Here is a 21,150-nt window from a genome sequence, read left to right as displayed (position 1 = left end):
GAATGGAGCAGGGGAAGGAGGCGGATTAAGACTTCCTGCAAATCGGGAGCTTTAGCAAGACAAGCTAACACAGCAGGGATGCCAGCCGGAAAGCTGCCACAAAATAACCACAGCAACATAACATTAAAGATGTGTCATAATTTAGGTGAATCTGGTGTCTAAATGAGCTAACAGTAAAAGATAGTGAGAAAGACAGGGAGAGAAAGAGAGAGCCTTGCAAAGTCTTTCCTGTTGAGTCTGAAGCTCACTTGCAATGCTAACAACAGAACAACTACAGAGCAAGAAATACATTTTATGTTGTTTAAAACAGACAAGCACAAATGAGCTATGTCTGACCATTAATAAATGATATTTTTAATTTGAGGACACACTGCCTTTTGTTGACAAATGGTCAGAATAAAACCCTCCAAGTTTATACATTTCATGACTGTAATGGGTTCTGTGGAGAGTGGCTCTTTGTTTCCACTTTATACATTAAAATCAATGATGAAGCACAAGCTCAGCAAATATCACAGTGCCATTTTTCCAGTAATGTTGGCCTTGAGGCTTTATCACTGAACATTAGTGCCTGACCTCAGTAATGTTCTTATGGTTTAGTGGGAAGAAAACTCCTCAACTATCTTAGTGTTGGATCTGCAGTTACATAGCCTTTTCGAAAAAGCTGATACAGTTCAACAACTTACAGCCAGTCTCTAAAACCAGATGAGAGGCTGTGTAAAATACACATAAATGAGAATGGAATGATTTGGAAATCATTTAGACCCTTCATCTAATTTAGAATATTATAAAGATAACATATCAAAGTATGGAACAGAAATGCTGTCTGGGGGGGGGGGGGGGTATTTTGAATTTGATGCCAGCAAAAAAGTCTGAAATAGTTGTTGATTGTTAGCAAGAAGGAAAACCCCACACACTCAACAATATTTAAATAATCCAAAACAGCTCAATAACATAAGAATTAATGATAATAATGATGATAATAATGATGATAATAATGATGATAATAATAATAATAATAATAATAATAATAATAATAAGCAAAACAGGTAAGGAAAAAAATCCCTTTAGATACAGGAAAAAAAGGTGCTGCATATGGGTTAAAGAACAGAAGGGAGAAAAGCTGCTGGCATTAATTAAAAAAAAAATATGTTCACAAAAGCAATAACAGAGTCAACGAAAATTTCACAGATTATGCATTTCATATGTTATCTTTGAAGTATTTAAATAAATATGGGGTTAAATGATAAGCAAAGCATTGTCATTGGTCTTATTTACATTTTACACCCTGCACTATCCTTACTGTATGCTGTACATACAGTAAGGATACGATGTAATCAAGCTGCCGCAAGCTGCATGTTCAACTTTCCATATTTAGTAAGTGATACAACTGAAAAACACAGCAATGCAACTTTTTGAGAATACTGAAATACACTTGTGGAACCATTTGACTTCCTACTTCACTTTTAATTTAAGGGTCATTTTGCAGAGAACATGGAAGAAAATATTTCTTCAGTTTCTTCTAAAACTGCAAGAAACACAGAAGCGCCAACAGCCTATAGCTGCACACTGAAGTTAAATTGCTCAAGGTCTGTTTGTGTGACGTCATATTTCTGAGAAGGGGGGCTTAAGCAGTGCATGGGCTTTGCAGAATCATGCATGACATAGCATAGGACACCAAATAAATGGTGCACAGCAGTCTATTCACATCCATGCACTACATATGTTTCTGTGTGAATACACACACCATATTCAGGAACTGATTCAAGGACTGTACTTATAGTGCATCAGTGTCATATGTATGTACAGCTACTGCATGCTCAGTCGATCGGTCGACTGAAGCTCAAGCATTCGTGCAGCTACTTACTGTACCTGAACCAGAGGGGACAGGTTCTTCTGTCTTTTAGAAACACCTGCCTATAATATGATTCACACAACCGAGTTGAATGGAGATACACACACACAGTATAGTTATATAAAGAAAAAAGACAATGACAACAAATAAACACAAGACGTGGATGTTGAGAACATGCAGAGAGAGAAAGAAGAGGGAGGGGGAGAAGAAGAAGTGAAGGCACTGGCTGATGTTTAATGGAGGTACTCAATATTTTACCCAATTTTCACACAAAATGACACAACCAGCTTTGTATTAATTTGCTCATTCATATGGGCCTAACAACAAAGCTTGTGCTGTGTAAAGGAGGCAATGGCTTTTTGCAACACCCCAAATACAGTAAGCCTAAATTATGAACGCTATCAAGCCTGACACAAGGACATTCATAGGTATGTAATATGCAGGCATGATACTTACAGCATCAGAATCCACTTTCTCTCTAGATCCACGACTACCACCCACAACAGACTCCAGTACTGCCACCCAGCGCTGCTTGTCAGGAAAGCTAGGAGCCATGAAGTAGAGGGACTGGCCAGGCCAACATGTGGTGTGCGGATGCGATTCCAGCTTCAACACATACGGGATGTCTACGCACAGACATAAAAAAAATGCATCAGTTTGTTCCTCTGCTAGCAGCTTAATTTCACAGCTGAGCAGAAGCGTCAACATTTTTGCTGTATTTTGTGTTTAAACATTTTGGACAGGAGAGGTAAATCAAAATCAAAATTTGGAGAGAGGATGATACACTTAATATCCTACAACAGATTGAGTACACTGGGATTAACTAGTATTGATCCAGTACCAGACTTGGCAGTGTTGATGAGCTCAGAGGCTCCAACAGCTCCATGGACAGTCACCTCTCCATCAGGCAGACAGAGCTCAAACTCTTCCTCAGCCTTTACAGAGTCTACAAAGAAGGGAAGAGAAAAACAGAGGATTCTCCAATTTGACCTACATGGTAACATTCACTATACAGTTGAATTATGAGCAAAAACAAAGACAGAATCAGTCATCTTGAAAAATAATAAAATAAATAAAAAGAATTTAATGAAGTACTGACCTTCTCTGGGCTCAGTATCATAGATGGACACTTTGGTTCCATCAAGAACCACATATTTCCTCTCCCAGCCTTGTTGCCCACGCTTGCCATTTCTAAAGGAGTAAATATACAAATAGGCAAACTATATTCAATGCAGTGTACATAACATACTGCATACATTCAGGATGGCAGTAAGGACTTAAATAGTTACCTAGGCTGCTTCATCCATCCTTCCAAGCGAACATGCCCACTGGCTTCTTTAACCTGCAGTGCAGGTGAGTTTGCCTTTTCTCGGCACAGGGCTTCTGAAAAGTGAGTGGCATACTCAGCTGGCAGACCACAGGTCGCCGGAAGACACGGCGAGCATTTGGGATGGCAAATAGTGTGGCACTCTACAATGAGACAAAGAGAAGGATGAAAAATCTGATTGGATTTAGTGAAAAGTTCTTTACCATGCTGAATCTTGTCAATAAAGAAGGCAAGAATACAGAATGGTAGGGATCATCACATAAAAAAATATCCAAATTCTATCTATCAACATTTCATTTGTACAGCTGTACATATAAAACATGGAAGGGTACTGTTCTAAAATGCTGATTTGGGAACACATCCAACTTATTTTCTAAGACTCACAACACTTGGAAGGCAAGACTGATTCCACCATGTGATGGCGATGCTATAATAACTATTTCCAGTATTTTTGTTAAAGCTGGCCAGTAATGTATCTTCTGAAATATTTTCACATTCAGTCTGCCCAGCTACAGCACAGGATACAGACCTAGACAAGTGGCAGCTTGCCGTCCAAAATGCACAGTGTCCAGGCAGACGGCACACTTGGCAGCCCTCATGTTGAGGCCCACGGTGAAACGATGAGGGATGTTGTGATGCATTCTTTCTTTCACACGATGACCAAACTCTATAAAGCAGTACAAGTAGGCAGTGTAAGGAGTTAGTGAAAATAGGCATAGTCACTTACAGTCTTAATTACTTAAGAGTCAGCAACAGTTAAATGAGATCCAGCTCTTTAAAGCAGTATGAGGCAATCCAAATAATGATTTTTTTCAATGCAGATATTGCATATAAATGAAAGCTCAAGTACCAAAGTAGTTGACTGGAATCAGATTGTGCATGCCAGTGTGCATGGGATGTATTAAAATGTTTCCAGGTGAAAAGGTACCTATCCTACCATATGCTATCTAAATCATGACTCCAGAAATGAGGGGGGGGGGGGGGGGACTTGACTCCTAAAAAAGCCTTTGGTCAAGCTACAGTTAGCCAGTGGACAAGAAGACAGATGTATAATACAGCAATGAGCATGTGGGTGCACAATTTACCACGAGCAGCAGATGAGCACATGTGTGAAGAGACACTGTAGTGGCTGCTAACTTACTTTCAAACGTGACCCTCCTCTTTTCTGTGAGGAGCAACAGGAAAAAGAAAGAAAGGAGAGGAATCTAACAATAGCTAAGTGAAACCAAAAGAACATGGACAGTAAGGAGCTTGAAACACAAAGCAAGTCCAACTTAACCACTCTTATGGATTTGGGCAAATCATTGTTTTAGGCCGGTCTGTAAATACAGACTAAAATAGGGTATAGCAACATTCCCTAAGTACTCCCTAAGCACCTTCTGTATCATAAAAATCACTGTATTAATGGACTCATCAATAATTTGGAAAATACAAATATAGTTATTTCAGGTTTTTCCTAAAGAAGTTTATTAGGAGACTGTTTCTTTATACCTTTGGATGTGATCTATTGAGCAAGCTACACAGCTATGACAGAGTATTCAGCAAATGTTCAGTTTCCATGGTGATCAACAGCATAAAAAGATATAATTTTGCTTTGTGATGGTGGAAACCCTGGACTAAAACCAATGATACCTGCCCAATCCACTGTTGCTTTGCTTTGTGAGACAGACACGAGCAGGATTACAAAGTCAGCTGGATAAATGTCGTGAATGAAACCTAAAACAATGATTTTTGTTGCTTTGTGTCAGCCCATGTTCCTGTTTGGAGCGAGTTCTAGTCTTAACATGTTCTGAGAACAGTTATCCAACTTTATTTCACTTCATAATCCTGCTTTGTGAAACTGGTCACACATTTAAAAAACAAAACAAAACACAACGTAAACAAGACAAGTGATTGGGGAGTCCATTTATTAGCATAAGGTGGAATGCTCCTGTAAGAAAACTGTACAGCCTCAATTTGGGAATCTGAGGTTCAAATTTGGCTGCATTTAGATGAGCTGTATATTTGTTTATGGTCTGTGTGTGAATGACTAACCTTCAGGTGTAGATGTCTCCTTGCAGCGGGTGGAGGGGTTAAGCAGGCTGCTGGGGTTGGGCTGATGTTCTGGGGATTTGACAATGGCTGACATGAGGATTTGATGTCGAGCCTGGGCTGGTGTGGAAGGGGCTACATGGTCCTTGAAATGAGCCGCTTTGGGAGTTTGGGAGGAAAAGGAATTATAAGAACACTGTTTGCAAAGACTGAAGGGCTTACTAGAGGGTAGATGTATTTATTTGAACTTTTGTCCTTTTCTGGGATGATCACAATCCAGTGTTGTCTACATAAAATATTCTGACAGATTTTTAGTCTTGCTACATGGCACTTCAGTAATCACCACACAAACAAAAACTATAAAGACTAAAAACACTCAAGATTTCCATCCTTACCCTCTTCTCTGAGGGACCGCAGCTCTATCCTCATCTTCTGCAGAGCCTCCTCCAGCTCTGCACACCTTGAGCGCTCCTTCTCCAAAGCTAGTTTCATGTCACTGTACTGCAATGGAACTGCTGGCTGGGCCTGTGGAGCTAATGCCCCATTAGTTGTGGTGCCTACATCTTCCCGCCGCCGCCCAAATATACCCTGCTCAGAGAGGAAACAGTACTCAGTTGGCTTTACCTTGAAGCTGATTATTAATGTAACATGGTTTGTACATAGATTTTGTAAATATTTTCCCACACCTTCTTTTTTTTAGTGGGTTGGTCCATTTTGGCCTGGAGGAAGTCAATGAGTTTAGTCTGCTGGGAGATTGTCCCCTCCATCTTCACCTTCTCATGGGAATATACCGCCTGTAGGCAGGAAAACAAAAGCTCAGAGAAGGAAATACTTCTGAAGACAGCTATGAGAAGAATTTCCACTGGGATTGCATGACTTAAGATTACTTTATCCTTCTTATGCACCGGTATCAGTGGCACTATTTTAATATCCAGCTGGGACTCCTCCTCCCCAGAGACCACAGTATTTTATCTTACTGCAGAGGTTTGCACTGAGCACCTGTATATTCTCCAGCTGGTACTCCAGATCGGTCCTCTCTGTCTTGAGCATGTCGGTTTGGTCCAGAGCATCCTGCAGGCCCTGGGTCAAACGGAAAATGTGGCTCTTCTGGAGGTCCATCTGCTGCTGCAGTTTTGCTTGCTGCATGAACACCAGCACACAAATCTTTTTGGTACAGTTTGCTAACAGCAGCAATAGAGCAATAGTTACAATAAGTAACAACAAGAAACCCAAGTTTCTTAAATATATGTGTAGAAATATCATGCAGGTTAATTGACTTTCACTTCCTACCTCTTCCATCAGCCTTTGTTTCAGTTCTCTCTCAGTCTCCAGCTTCTGCTGTAAGCTACGGGCATTCATCTCCAGCATGGCATGTTTCTTCTCCAGATCATTGAGCTGTGAGAACATGTGAGTGCCTGTTAACCTCTAATTCATCCCAGCTACAAGTCAAACCATATTTTTGAAAGATTGAAGCTGGGGTTAAAGTTAGTTCATGGATAACAGACTCACAGTATCAGATAGACTTTCAGCCTTTAGTCTTTGCTCCTTCAAAGCCTGTTGTAAGGCCAAGATCTCAGCCTTATGCTCTTTGACTGCCAGCTCTACTGCCTGGCGAGACTCAGTGCTGCGCTGGTCTGCACGCAGCCTTTGAACACAACAATAAAGTGTTATGACTGTAATAAACTAATTTATAAATAGAAATGACATACAATGACCACTTTCTATGTAATAAGCGCAAGTATAAATTTAAGAATGTCACCTATTCTGCTTCTCATTGTCCAGCAGTCTTTGCATGTCCCTGGAGCGTCTCTCAGCTTGGCTTTTTTCATCTTCCAGAGCTGCTCTCCAAGCCTCCCACTGCCTCTCCTTCTCCAGCAACTCATCGTTTAGGGACTCCAGCTCCACCACCTGCTCCTCCAACATGCTGCATGTGGTCTTCAGTGTCTCAATGTTCTGAGAGCATAAATGAAATAACAGACTGAAGAGAACATCTTTCTCAGCGTTTGGCAATACCACGTGATTGTTGTCTCTATTCAATGATCTATGATGCATCATAATAGGTTCTCTGGCCTTGAATATTTCAGACAAAAAATACAAATAAATTGTGTTTTAAAAAAAGTAAATTAAATTCAAAAAGGATTATAAATTGTTGCTTTTTTAATCTGCTGGCAATATTTGAGCAATTAATAATGAATCTTTCTACTCCATCTACTAACCTGTGGTAAGCATCTAATCTTTTAATTTAGGTTTAGACTGTTTCAGAGATACACTCCTTCCTATTCAGCTGCTGGTATGAGATGGTCTCAGCACCGTAAGTGAATGGCACGAAGCTGACAGAAGACACTGACTGCATGCATTTAGTTATCAGAAGGACATTTAGCTTAAACACCCCATACAGCACTAGACAGCAGCAAAAACCATCCATGACATGTAGCAAAAGTGCTAACTTCATTAATTACTTCTAATAAAACCTGGTGACGAGATTGAACAGCAAATTACACTGTGTGCACCGGTTCAAACAGCTGAGCCACACAGAGGCACAGTTTATAAGCTAGTTTAATATTGTCTGATCTGTTTACCAGTGCTGCGTTGTAATGTTTATGGAAGTGTTCCCATAAATACTAGTATATAACCCCTCTAGTTATTAAAACAAGTAGAAAAATAGAATTGCCTTGTGCAGAAAACTCTGATCTAATATATTAAGTGTTACTTGGTATGTGTCACTGTCAAATCTCACCTGTAAGTTCATAAAACAGGCTCATTCAATAAGTGTTGTGGCAATGTCTCACTGAAGCAAGGCACATTACCATGAAAATGATTTACATCTGAATGACACTCAACACACTGAGAAGCCAGCAATTTGTCTGGAAACGGTTTTTGTTACCTGTTTCTGGTTGTTGAGGTGCATCTCACGGTCAGCCACCTCCCTCCTCAGGCGGTCCACTTCCTGGCTGAGCTGCAGCCGATCCTCTCTCTCATCTGATGCCTCATCAAGCTGTTTGGACAGGTAGAAGTTCTGGCGATTCAACTCGGCGTTCTCCTGACTAAGCTGTGTCAGCTGTTCCTCTAGGTCAGTGATCACCTGAGGAGGCACAAACAGGTAAAGGTTTACACGTGCAAACAAGAACACATTTTAAGGCTTTATGCACAAAACTGGCTGTGTTGTAATAATTCTAACTCCAATTTTTTTCATTTCATGATGTTCAAAATGTTTTCAATTGGTGAAGTTTAGAACTCGACTCTGTAATATGTGCAGTATGCAGTTTAGCATCGTCTTGCTGAAATATGCAAGCCCTTCCCTGGAAAAGATATTGACTGGATAGGAGCATATATATTTTCTAAAACCTGTATACACCTGTCAGTACTGAAGGTGTCTTTCTAGATGTGCATGGTGCCAATTCTACAAGCACTGATGCACTCTCATTCCATTAGAGCTGCAGCCTTTTGAACTGAGCGCTGGTAACAAGCCAGATGGTTCCTCTCCTCTTTAGTCAAAAGGACATGAAGTCCATGTTTCCCAAAAAGAATTTTACATTTTGATTTATCTGACCACAGAACAGCTTTCCACTTAACCTCAGTGCATTTTAAAAGAACTTTGGCCCAGAGAAGACGTCAGCGTTTCTGGATCATGTGCATATATGACGTCTTTGCGTTACAGAGCTTTAACCTGCATTTGTGGATGGCACGGTGAACTGTGATCATAGACAGTGATTTATAGAAATGTTCCCGAGTCCATGAAGAGATTTCTGGGAGGGAATTGTATCTGTTGCTAATGCAGTGCTACCTCATGGCACAAAGATTACAGGCATCAAATTTTTATCTTCAGTCTTGTCTCTTGCACACAGAAATTTCTCCAGATTCTCAGAACATTTTGATGATATTATGCACCATAGATGACAAGATATTCATAGTTCAATACTAATTAAGATTCTTATATTATATTATTTGTAGGTGCGAGTTTTGGCAAATTGGTGAATCTCTGTCCATCTTCTGAAAAACTCTGCTTCTCTTGCTACCCAATCTGCTGCCACTTAATTAACTGATTTAGTTTCAAAACATCCCTCAAATATTTCATGACAGAGTAAAATGTTACAGTTTAAAGATTTAAAGTTTTCTATATTCTGTTAGGAATAAAATAGAAAATTTATGAGATTTCCAAATCTTTGCATTCTGTTTTTAATTTATATCATCACAACTTCTTTGGAAGTGGGATTGTAATAGCACAGCTGTAGTGAGTATAATTTACAGGTGTAATGAGTACAGTGACAGCAAGTCATTTCCAGTCAGAGAAATAGGAAACATGTTTTTGGCACATATGAACCACAAAACTGTTGTTTCACTTTAAATGTAACATAATAAGAATTTGTTTCTATTTTAACTCCATGACAAATAGTGGTGCAACGGATCAAAAATCTCACGGTTAGGAGATTTTAAGTCACGGATCGGATCAATTTTCGGATCAGCAAAAAAGAAAAAAGACAAAAATTTAACATGTGATGCCTAATAAGTAACACATTTACTTATCGCACTCCGCTGTGATATAATGAGCTGTCACGGTCACGTAGCTTTCCGTTGCCCTGGAGGTCCACCCATTTGTAGTAGTTAGGGCAACAGAAGGTGCCTGGGACAGTTCAGCCATAACTTTAAACTTTTGCTGCTCATACATGCTTGGAACGATCTTGCCACTAAAGTGGACGCGCAACGGGATATCATAGCATGGCTCAAGCACGTTTATCAGTTTAAACCCCTTGTTTTGCACAACGGAATACGGCCTCCCGTCTGCAGCTAAACACCCCAATAGCTTTTGTAATAGCTTTAGCCCGGTCGGATTGGGCAGCAAAGGGCTGCTTAAATACCGCAAACTCCTCTGCTCCTCCACTTGGACCACTAGCGCTGGCCATAACTATGCTTGTCAGACCCACCACGCGCACCATACACATACTTTTTTTTTTTTTTCTCTCTTTTCTTCTGTGGATAGGGATCGGTTCGGATTACGGATCAACCATGATCCGTTGCACCACTAATGACAAATAAGATAATTTGTTGAAGACGATAGATGGACATGTTCATCTTACATTTACAGTACATTTTTAAAAAGAACTGCACAAATTGGAAGCTACCTAACAGTTGAATTAAAGTGGTCTCAGCACTACTCAGAGGTAACTGAAGTAATGTGTTAGCTGCGCATCAAAAAGATTTTTGTCTTTGTGACAACTGTAATGGCACCTTTTATAAAAAATAAAACAAAAACAATTCACCAGTAAAATGCTAACAGAGTGCTCTGCACAGCAAGCTGCATTTTGCTGCCAAAGATTGATTCAGTAGACTACATTGTTACATTAGAACAATCTTTTGCAGCTACACATGAATCACTATATATTCAAGGGTCTTGTGAAACCTTTGAAGAATTTTATCTCCTGCTGCTGAAAGCACAGACAAAAGGCTGTGGAATCACTTACTGAACAACTGTCTCTTAAGGCATCAAACTTCCGCTGAATATCGTCTCTGTGGTTCTGGAAGAAGAGCAAATGAAAAGAAAAAACACAAGCAAATCTGAGTATGCATAATGTGTAATCGTAAAGAATGCCATTCATACTAACAGCACTATAAAAAAAAGTTATTATTGTATTAATAATACAGGCTTATATCCATATATAGGAAATGGTGAATACCACCATTACTTTGGGTGACTGTGATTGCATACATGTGTGCTTCCTCTTGCTCGTCTTACCCTGAGGGCCGTGATCTCCTCCTCAGCCTCAGCAGTTGTCTCTTCCAGCTCAGTCTTAGCTTGCTGCAGCTGACTCTCTAATGCAAGACGTGCAGCCTGTAGGCTGCTGATTTGGGACTCACGCTCCTGGAGGGACAGGGTCAACTCTGACACCTGCCTCTTAATCTCCAGTTTCTCCTCTTCATGTTCTAGGCCCATCTACAACACAGAGAGGGTTAGTGTGAATACTGCGTTGATATTGAACAAATCGAACCTTTAACACTTTGTATTTGAATATCATTTTCAGCATAACTTTAACCTTAATCACATTGTTAGGAAAGCAGAGTGCTACTAATGAAAGACTGCTGGAATGAATATGCACTTTTAGTTAATCTCAGGTTCTGCACTTCTTACTGGCAAATACAGAAATTCAGTCTGCTGAAAAATACACAAGGGTTCATTTAGCTGTTTCATAAGTGTTTGACAGATGGAACGGCCGATCACAACTGAAGTACATATTTGTGTGTGTGAGGACAGTGTGTATGTGTTTAAGCGAGGGTGCAGAGAGGCCAGCAATTAGTGCCAATCTGTGTATCATGTCTCAGTAGCGAAGACCGTGTGGAGGTAGAATATGACATCCAGTCAGCAGGCTGTCGACCAGGAGCGTCGACAGACAAGCACACTGGGGGGTGAGAGCGTTCAGAAGAAAGGGGGCATTGTGTTCCTCAAAATTAAGCCGGGACTTCTTTTTATTGAGCAGATTTGCAATGGGTTCATAAAGACATCATGAAATTGAGGGGTGCGCTTCTCAGTGACTGAAAACATTACATACATACGAGTATAACTTGAGTTTAATGCTTGCAAGCAATTATCAGTCATCCAGTTTGAGGGTAAAATGTTGACTGTCCATGCCAGAACTTCTGGTCCTGCTACATTTTCTTATGGTTTAGGATTTTATCAGTTGTTAGCTAATAAACAGCACTGCTCCAGAGATAATACAGGAAGAGAACTGCAATTTTGTAAAGAGTGCCATTACAGATCTGTTTTTAATTAGCCGTTTATCTGAAAAGCATCTGAGCTCGCTTGCTGATCAGCTGCCCTAATCCCTTTTGTGGATAGTAAGGCTACACTGTGTGTCGGCTAAAGTGAATTAGTTAATCTTGAGCTTGAACAGATTTTGTACTGTCTCTCGGCCTCCTGTTGCCTCACCTCCCGCAGCCTGCTCTCCAGCTCCAGCAGCCGGGTTCTCTTGGTTTGCTCCTGTTGACTCATCTTCTCCAGATGTTCCTCTAGTTTGGCATTTTGGGCCTCAAGCTTGCCTGCCTGAGACTCCAAATAAAACTTTTGCTGTCGAAGCTCTGAGATCATTTCTTCCTGGGCTTTCCTGACAAAAATACAAACAAATGCCAATTATATCTCCTGTTTTGAATTTATATTCGTAAAACAAAAGTTGGAGCTTAATGTGTAAACAATTTAATTGCACTAATACAAAATGAACAGTGCAGCAATTTAAAACATCGGTACCTGCCATTAGACTAATTATTATCTTAAAAATCAATATTAGACAGAAATTTAGAGTCTGTGCATCTCTAATTGTATTAAACAAGCGTGATACGATGTAAAATATAAAGAAAAGCACAATGCAATCATTTTCATTCTATTAAATGTGCAAATTAATTTCACATTATTTACATTAATTGCATTTTTTTTTTTCAAATTTGAAATTAATGTGAATAATGTAAACCTGATATTTCCTTGAAAACACTACAAAGCCGAGTTATCAAATGTTGAACCTGAGAAGCATATTTAATAATATAATAAGCATATTTTCCCCCCGTGCTGCAACAACGCAGTGCAGGAAAATATTCCATTCGCGCTGCAGGCAAAAGCGCAGGCAGGCCAGAGTTTTATAATTTTATGGCAGAGCTATGCTGCAGTAATGCACACAAAATGTAGTTTGCCATGTTCTTGCTGAAGTTAGCAAGGCCTTCCCTTAAAAAGATGTAATCTGGCATTGTATGTTGCTCCAAAACTTTATCTTTCCTCTTAAGTAGAATAAAGCGTGCATGGTTATTATTCTTGCCATTTTACACCCAAAAGCAGTGCTTCTTGTTTATATGCATTTACTTTTCCAAACAAATGGTAAAGTTGTAATGTGCATTCATGGATTAAAAAGCTTATTTGAAGTCCTCCTTAGCTTAGTTTCACAACTATAATGTTTATTTCAGTGTTGATGCCTGCATAGAGAAATTCCTCAGGATTATGTAATATTATTATGTATTGTAGATGACATTATATTGAGAATTGCTGATTAATTTGCTCTTTCTGTTCACTTTTTACCTTCTAAAGACTCTGGCATTGCTTGTATTGTACTTAGTTATTACCTACTGCTACTTAATATCAGTATGTTATTTGAAATATGTAACTGGTATATAATTGAAACTAAGAAAATATTTTAGCGTTTAAAGTCATCTTTGTACCATTTTGAATTAAATAGCATTCAAATGGTTAGTAAGCTGTTGAATTCTGTTTTTGTAGAGCAGACTAACTTCTTTGGTAATAGGTTTGTATATTCTATTAAGACTACATGAAAAATGCATTTCCTGTACTTAATCTTAAAGATGACACTGTATACACACAGCGGGGACAGATCAGCCATGTTGCACAAAGATGTAAGTGCAGTCAATGTGTGTGGACACACTCATCAAAGCACAGTGTGGGCAGAAGGTCTAGTTAACTCACATATTCTTCTGGGTGTAGATGCTGCTGTTAGCAGCCAGCTTGTTAGCCTCTGACAACTCGGCGATGCGCTGCTCCAGGTTCTTCATCTTTGAATCCATAGCATTAATGGTCTTTGGGAAAGAAGAAAGTGCAAAAACATGCTGTAGATCACATCCCAACACAAGGATATATTCTCCACTGACTGATAACCAGATTCGGGCTAGAATATGGGACATTCACATTTTTTTTAAAGGTAGAAAAACCTTTTACTTCAGAAAAATCCTATTAGAGACTATTAAGGTGTTGCCTGAGTCGTCTACTGTCAATGTCAGATGACTACCTCTAAAAGCTTCTTAACTGCCTCAAGTCTACCATATTAACCAGATTAGAACTTGAGCCCAGCCTTTATAGTGCAACATGAAGGATACTCTAATTTAATCTGTCTTTTTAACCTGTACATTTCAAAACAAAACAAAAAAATCACTACTATAGTACTATAACAAATTATGGTGTAAAACAAAAAATTATATTTGTCTAATCCTTAAAATAAATGCATAAGAGACAGCCTATACCCAATGAGATTAGATTGGGAATGCTTAGTATATGTAAAAGGGAATAAAATACTTTAAGCAGCCGATAAATTGCATATATTGTTTTTCTTTTAATATCACAAAAGTTAAAGTTACCTTTACTCGTTTTAAATATGGCTTTGTGTCAACCTGAGTATAAAATTTACAGCAAATGCCTGAGATGATATGAGGTTTTGTTGCCTTACTGCTTTCTGTTCACTGATGAGTTTACAGTTCTCCCTTGACTCCTCCTCCTGCTGCGCCCTTCTGGCCTCAAGGCTCTCCTTGTCAGCCAGGTCTGCTTTCATCTGGGCCTCAAGAACCTTGATGAGCGAGAACCAGTGAATAAATCCCGTTTTAATTTGACACATTGCTATTTAGATTCCAGCCTCCCATGTGAAGCAGTCATTCAATGATATGGTTGTAAATTTATAACCTGACGTGGAAATATTAATTAGTGTGGTGTCACATCTCACCGTAAGACATGTGACAGCTCTGATTTAATCCAAAGCTACACTTATTTGAAATGTCAGGACTGACTAAAACTGACTGGAGCAAACATATATGCTAATATTTCTTTAAAATATCTACAACAGTCTGAGAAACATTAAGCTGACTCACTTTGATCTTGTCTTCATAAAGCCTTTCCTTTTGAACCAGTTGCGTTTCCATCCTCTGGGCAGTTGACTGGGCATCCCTCAAGTTTTCCTCCAGTTCCTGGACAAATTACAGTTGTAAATGGATAAATCTAACATGATGGCCACAGATAAAAAAAACAACAACTACATTTTAACAAAAATAATAATTTATAGGCATATACACACAAATTCTGTATTACATACAAAGAAAAAAAAATGCTAAAACACAGATGAAGCAGATGAATTAAAAACTAGGCAAAATGCTCTACTGCACCAAAAACATTACAAAAGAAACTTGCATGGAAAAGCTGGAAATCCACAAGTCGACTGCAGTGATGCCTGCTCATGCTGACACTGGTAAAATCATGAATATGTTAAAGCCTATTTATGTACCAATACTGGATGACTAGTAGCCATTTGTGATGGCTCAGCTATCTAAGTGAAGAGTATGTAGTGTGTACATGTATGTTCTCCGATATCTGTTGAGGATAAATGGACAGAGGGCTGGTTGAGTAGGCAGTGGGGTGAAGTTAGGGGTGGAGTGATGGAGAGTATTAGCAAGTCTTATCTGTAGCTCTCACCAGGATCTTTTCAGCCATCTGCTGAATCTGTTGGGATTTGGTCTGAATGTCATCCTTCAGCTTATTTTCCCGACGCTCAACCATCTCCAGCCTTTTTACCTGATTCTCAAGTGTCTTCCTGCCCTCCTGCTTACACAACAAAAACGTAGCAAGGCTAATTACACAGAAAATTGTAGGGTAGTCCAACTGTCAAAAAGGTTATTTAACATAGGACTAGAAAGCATTAGCATTAGCAGGTCAGTCTGGTACCTCCGTCTCCCTAAGACGACGTTTTAAAGTGTCACTAGAGTCGGTTTTGCCTTTCAGGCGCTCCAGATCTCGTTCCAGCCGCTCTTTGGCCTGCCGAACATTCTGCAGCAGCTCTGTGGCTTCTGTGCTCGCTTTCACTGCCTGGGGAAAAATCAGGAGGTCAAAGGTTGTTAGTAGATCCCCAGACAAACATATTGATATGCTTGTGCAATTTCTGCCCACTAGGACAAAGAGAAAACATAACAAACCAAAAAAAAGACAAAAAACAAAAGCAATTCTGCTGAATAAATAAGGAACAACAGCAGAAATGGCTGCACAGCTTCATCCTGGATACATACACATATAATAGTGGTCTTTTTTGTTGTTGTTTTTTCCTTTTTCAGATAAATAGGAAAGATTACAAAATCCAAAGTCTTTAGTAATTTAAATGTAGGTAAAAAAAACAAGCAACACAAAACACAATGAAAGACAGTTGTGAAAAAACCTACCTTGGACAGTTTGTCTTGGAGCTCCTGAATCTTCACCTGCTGCTCAGAGTTTGTCTTAAGGGAATAAAAAACAATTTAGAAAGTGAAAAAAAAAAATCAAACTTTGGGGTAAATACAGTTCTGTAAGCTCTGTACACATTTTTGAAAAAGGAAGAAAACCTTTTCAAGTTTGGAGAGAAGCTCCTCCACTTCAGCTTTTCCCTGCTCTTTTGCCTAAAAACATTAACAATATGATAAGAATTGAGCATAAATTCATCCTGAAATATTTGATTCACATGAGTAAAAACAGCTTGGATCCAGAAATTACTAATGATGGAAAGAGAATGAATAAAAACCTATTTGATATTTACTGCAATATCCTACAATAAAGTGTATGAGGCCCTTTCTCTGATTTATAGTATGCATATTATCATTCATTTATTCTGCAAGAGGGTAAGGACAGCAGCAGAGAAAGCACTTTTCACACATTTTTTCTTCTGAAGGATCCCTCCCCTGTTTTTAGGTCAGCAGGGAGATGTAATCACTACAGCAGTGCACCCTGGGTCTGCTCTGGGATCTCCTCACAGTCTGCCATGCCCAGATCACTTCCAAAGGGAGGCATTCTGGGCCCTTCCAAACCACACGACTGTACCGATTCAAATGAGACTAATAGTTTTTATCATCAACAAAACTGTCAAATATTAAACTCTTGATATCCAAGTAAAATGCCCCCAAACTAGGAAATGCAGTTCACTTGAATCCAACTGTATTTTATGATCAAAAGCCAAAACAGAAATCATCTTCTCTGTAAAGTGACACAGTCATGTTCATAATTCATGAGTTGTGCAACTTGTAGTTTCATTCCAATCCCTCTTAACAGGTTTGTGCTTTGCTTTTTAGAGCAGATCAAAAATACAAAGCACAAAGTGTTCCTGTTATTTGGTTCAATTTAGATTTAGACATGACATGAACTATAAACATATATGGTGAAAACATATACACATTTACATACCTTCTGGATCCTTTGTTGGTATTCCACAGCTTTTCTTTTGAGCTCCTCACTTGTTTGTCTCGAGTCTCTAAGTTCAGCTTCATAGAGGTCGCTGCGACGTCGGGCAGCGGAGAGATCCTCCTCCAGCTGCCTGATGGTCACCTGCATCTCCTCCAGCTGGGCATGGTACTCCTGACGTTAATAAGCACAGAGTGGTTAACACAATTAATTAAATTAAACATAAAATTTACTGTAAAAGCAACCACATGTTATGCAAGCTAAATAATGACCAGATCCAGCTCCTCAGTTGGGTAGAACGAAAATTCTTTTGTACAGATTTAATTTTCACCTCAGTTCAATTTATAATTTTCAATTAAAATCATGAATTTATATTAAAAAGTGTAAACACTGTGTATCATCTCCCTAATTAAAGGGTCGATGAATCTGTAGATTAATGATCAAGTCGCCACTTTTGTACCTTGCAGTTATGCCATCTGCAGGAATGACCTTTGAGCGCTAAGGACAAGGGAGTCCTTAGAGGGAAAGCCCTCCCTGTGTGACAGGGACACACTGAGAGGAAAAGTAATCTCATCCCTTTTTCAAGGACTGCACTATCAGTTACAACGGTACAAACAACACCGTGTCAAATAATTTCCCCAAAAAACAAAAAACAGTATGCATATGCAGTTTAAAGGCATTTTTCCCCATTTCACTAGACTGTTTTATTATAAATACCATGAAGTGTCCATGAAATAATTCTTCATCTGCCCCACATCATTATCATGATGAGGAGGAGGATTCAGAATCATTTAAATGAGAAAATTTACATACTTGCTCCTTAATTTCTTGCAGCTTGTTGCTCTGTTCGCGTATGTCGTGCAGCAGCTGCATGGCCTTGTCATCCTCTCTAGAGACTTCCACTCGTGCCTCCTCCAAGCTTCGCTTTAGGCTCTGCAAACAAATACGTGTTTCAGACTAACACAAAGTGCACTAAGATTTAGAAAATAAAATAAAATAAGTTAGTTTACAGTATTCTACCCTTCTTTTTTTTTCAACTACTTAAGCTCTAGGCTACTGTCTGACATTTCCAATTGAAAAAACAACCCACAATTTCATCAGTAAAAGCTGCAAAACTTCAAGTTGTATAACAGACACTTAAACAGGAATTTTTACAGAGTTGTTTTATTACAAGGCTAGAGGGAGTTTCAAAAAAAAACTATGGCCAATAGTGCCATCAACATTTCTGCTAAATCAAAACCCAAGTTTGAAAGGAAACACTTTGTTTGTTTAACCTGTTCTAAAAGTTGCCAACTGCAACTCTACCATACTTAGTACAACAGAACTTAAACCCATATAGCATTGTCATGCTTAAGTCATTATTGTATGCCTCAGTGATTGTACTACACTTGCAGTCTTCATGAAATGGTAGATGCATTTTTATAACAGATGGAAAGCCTCCAGGGTAGAAGAGGTTAATTCAATAAAACACAAATGGACATGCTGGTAGTACAGTATGACTCACGCTGCACTCAGTAATGTAGGTGGCAAGGTCTTGCTCCAGGATACTCCGCTGAGTCTCAGAGGCCTTCAGCTCCACATCCTTCTGGTGGAGCACTGACTCCAGGTCAGTCATCTTACGCTGGAACCTGGAGATTTCCTGCTCCATCTGAACACAGCAGTGAAAACATCACTTATTTAAAATCTTCACCTGAAGGTTGATTAACATTGCTGGTTTGTGTCCCAGCTGTCTTCTGCCTGCGTCAGAAGTATAAGGTACTTAAAGTGGCTATTTACTTCACTATAAATAAGGGGTCCATTAGCTGTAAATTATTTTTCTAACAAATGGCCAACCAAGAATGCTTTAAAACGAGTAAGCTGCTATGTTTTTCACACTACAAAATGAACTTGGCTCATAACAGCACCAACAGACGCTTCCTTGATCTGTGTTAGGCCAGTCAGCCAGAATAAACACAAGAAATCTGCTAATAAAATCCAGAATAATGAAGTGATGTTGCTCAAAACAAAGTTTCAAACTATGGAAGTCCAATTTCACAGTTTGTCTAAAAATAAAAAGCCTTCTTTCCAGAATATGTTAATGTTATTTATTTGCTTATCAAAGGAGCATTTTGAGTTTGCCAAAATAACAGAGACAGAAGACAAAATATACTGCGGATTTACTAAATTACGTTAAAGCTGAAAGCTTTGTTAACAAAGGTTTGTAAAAAAACAAAACAAAGAATGAGAGCCAAAACAGGCTGTAAATGCTCACCTTGTGACATTTGTCTTGAGTTTCTTGTAATTCTTTGCTTTTAAGGTGCAGTTTCTTTTCCATTGAGTTGGTCTTAGCAGGAGAGTTGAGGCCTGCAGACACTGACCTGGGGCAACAACATTTACAGAAATTCTTGAAACATTAATATTTCAACAATCAAACTGGCGCACATAATTTGAAATGTGCATTGCAATAATTTTTATTTAAACACAGAGACATATCCACTCTAACTAGGGGCAATGTTTTCTCTCTGGCGAGCGAGTTCCTGTCAACCTCTTTATAATCAACAGACCAGAGAGCACAAAATGCTTCGAAAATCTTCCTTTTGTGCAACAAACTATGACAAAAAAAAAAAAAAAAATTAATTAAAAATGCAACCAATGATTCGAATAATCAGTCAGACTAATGAACAAGAATGGGACTCGGCTGGCAGTCTTATATTGCCACATAAGGACACAACACATAACAGCAAGGCCTACAGTCATTGTATCTGTAATGAAGTCGGTCAAAACGCAGACACAACACCCACACTTCATAAACGAGTAACAGAAACAAGGAGCATAAAAGCTGACTCAACCTTCCCTTTGGAGTTGGCGAATGAAGAATATCTAGTAATGACAATTATTCTTTTGACAACAGAACAGCAGAGCAACATACATACATACATACATACATACATACATACATACATACATACATACATACACACACACACACATACAGTGGGGCAAAAAAGTATTTAGTCAGCCACCGATTGTGCAAGTTCCCCCACCTAAAATGATGACAGAGGTCAGTAATTTGCACCAGAGGTACACTTCAACTGTGAGAGACAGAATGTGAAAAAAAAAATCCATGAATCCACATGGTAGGATTTGTAAAGAATTTATTCGTAAATCAGGGTGGAAAATAAGTATTTGGTCAATAACAAAAATACAACTCAATACTTTGTAACATAACCTTTGTTGGCAATAACAGAGGTCAAACGTTTACTATAGGTCTTTACCAGGTTTGCACACACAGTAGCTGGTATTTTGGCCCATTCCTCCATGCAGATCTTCTCGAGAGCAGTGATGTTTTGGGGCTGTCGCCGAGCAACACGGACTTTCAACTCCCGCCACAGATTTTCTATGGGGTTGAGGTCTGGAGACTGGCTAGGCCACTCCAGGACTTTCAAATGCTTCTTACGGAGCCACTCCTTTGTTGCCCGGGCGGTGTGTTTTGGATCATTGTCATGTTGGAAGACCCAGCCTCGTTTCATCTTCAAAGTTCTCACTGATGGAAGGAGGTTTTGGCTCAAAATCTCACGATACATGGCCCCATTCATTCTGTCCTTAACACGGATCAGTCGTCCTGTCCCCTTGGCAGAAAAACAGCCCCATAGCATGATGTTTCCACCCCCATGCTTCACAGTAGGTATGGTGTTCTTGGGATGCAACTCAGTGTTCTTCTTCCTCCAAACACGACGAGTTGAGTTTATACCAAAAAGTTCTACTTTGGTTTCATCTGACCACATGACATTCTCCCAATCCTCTGCTGTATCATCCATGTGCTCTCTGGCAAACTTCAGACGAGCCTGGACATGCACTGGCTTCAGCAGCGGAACACGTCTGGCACTGCGGGATTTGATTCCCTGCCGTTGTAGTGTGTTACTGATGGTGACCTTTGTCACTTTGGTCCCAGCTCTCTGCAGGTCATTCACCAGGTCCCCCCGTGTGGTTCTGGGATCTTTGCTCACAGTTCTCATG

At 39.3% G+C, this 21,150-nt stretch overlaps 1 protein-coding gene across 6 annotated transcripts in view; it reads right to left on the bottom strand.

Moving 5' to 3' along the window:
• cita (citron rho-interacting serine/threonine kinase a) overlaps nt 1-21,150 on the bottom strand; it is a 41,130-nt gene that overhangs the window by 6,186 nt on the left and 13,794 nt on the right. The window contains exons 11-39 of one of the 6 annotated variants that reach the window (XM_076883868.1): nt 19,406-19,511; nt 18,659-18,802; nt 17,968-18,087; nt 17,158-17,328; nt 16,326-16,379; nt 16,167-16,220; nt 15,679-15,819; nt 15,430-15,558; nt 14,832-14,927; nt 14,417-14,533; nt 13,663-13,772; nt 12,130-12,304; nt 10,942-11,139; nt 10,670-10,723; nt 8,095-8,292; nt 6,970-7,163; nt 6,720-6,855; nt 6,501-6,605; nt 6,210-6,350; nt 5,897-6,004; nt 5,606-5,798; nt 5,214-5,369; nt 4,321-4,344; nt 3,709-3,846; nt 3,142-3,322; nt 2,952-3,043; nt 2,694-2,798; nt 2,309-2,478; nt 1,870-1,914 (exon numbers count right to left, since the gene is read on the bottom strand). In XM_076883868.1, the coding sequence (XP_076739983.1) occupies nt 1,870-1,914; nt 2,309-2,478; nt 2,694-2,798; nt 2,952-3,043; nt 3,142-3,322; nt 3,709-3,846; nt 4,321-4,344; nt 5,214-5,369; nt 5,606-5,798; nt 5,897-6,004; nt 6,210-6,350; nt 6,501-6,605; nt 6,720-6,855; nt 6,970-7,163; nt 8,095-8,292; nt 10,670-10,723; nt 10,942-11,139; nt 12,130-12,304; nt 13,663-13,772; nt 14,417-14,533; nt 14,832-14,927; nt 15,430-15,558; nt 15,679-15,819; nt 16,167-16,220; nt 16,326-16,379; nt 17,158-17,328; nt 17,968-18,087; nt 18,659-18,802; nt 19,406-19,511 (3,655 nt within the window). The remainder of the gene's footprint in view (nt 1-1,869; nt 1,915-2,308; nt 2,479-2,693; nt 2,799-2,951; nt 3,044-3,141; nt 3,323-3,708; nt 3,847-4,320; nt 4,345-5,213; nt 5,370-5,605; nt 5,799-5,896; nt 6,005-6,209; nt 6,351-6,500; nt 6,606-6,719; nt 6,856-6,969; nt 7,164-8,094; nt 8,293-10,669; nt 10,724-10,941; nt 11,140-12,129; nt 12,305-13,662; nt 13,773-14,416; nt 14,534-14,831; nt 14,928-15,429; nt 15,559-15,678; nt 15,820-16,166; nt 16,221-16,325; nt 16,380-17,157; nt 17,329-17,967; nt 18,088-18,658; nt 18,803-19,405; nt 19,512-21,150) is intronic. The other 5 variants (XM_012917558.3, XM_014408028.3, XM_076883870.1 and 2 more) reach the window with 5 other exon arrangements.

This window comes from Maylandia zebra, linkage group LG5 (assembly GCF_041146795.1).
Source record: "Maylandia zebra isolate NMK-2024a linkage group LG5, Mzebra_GT3a, whole genome shotgun sequence".
Lineage (NCBI taxonomy): Eukaryota > Metazoa > Chordata > Actinopteri > Cichliformes > Cichlidae > Maylandia > Maylandia zebra.
Note: the sequence above shows the minus strand (reverse complement) of the source record. Positions and strands in the feature narration are given on the sequence as shown.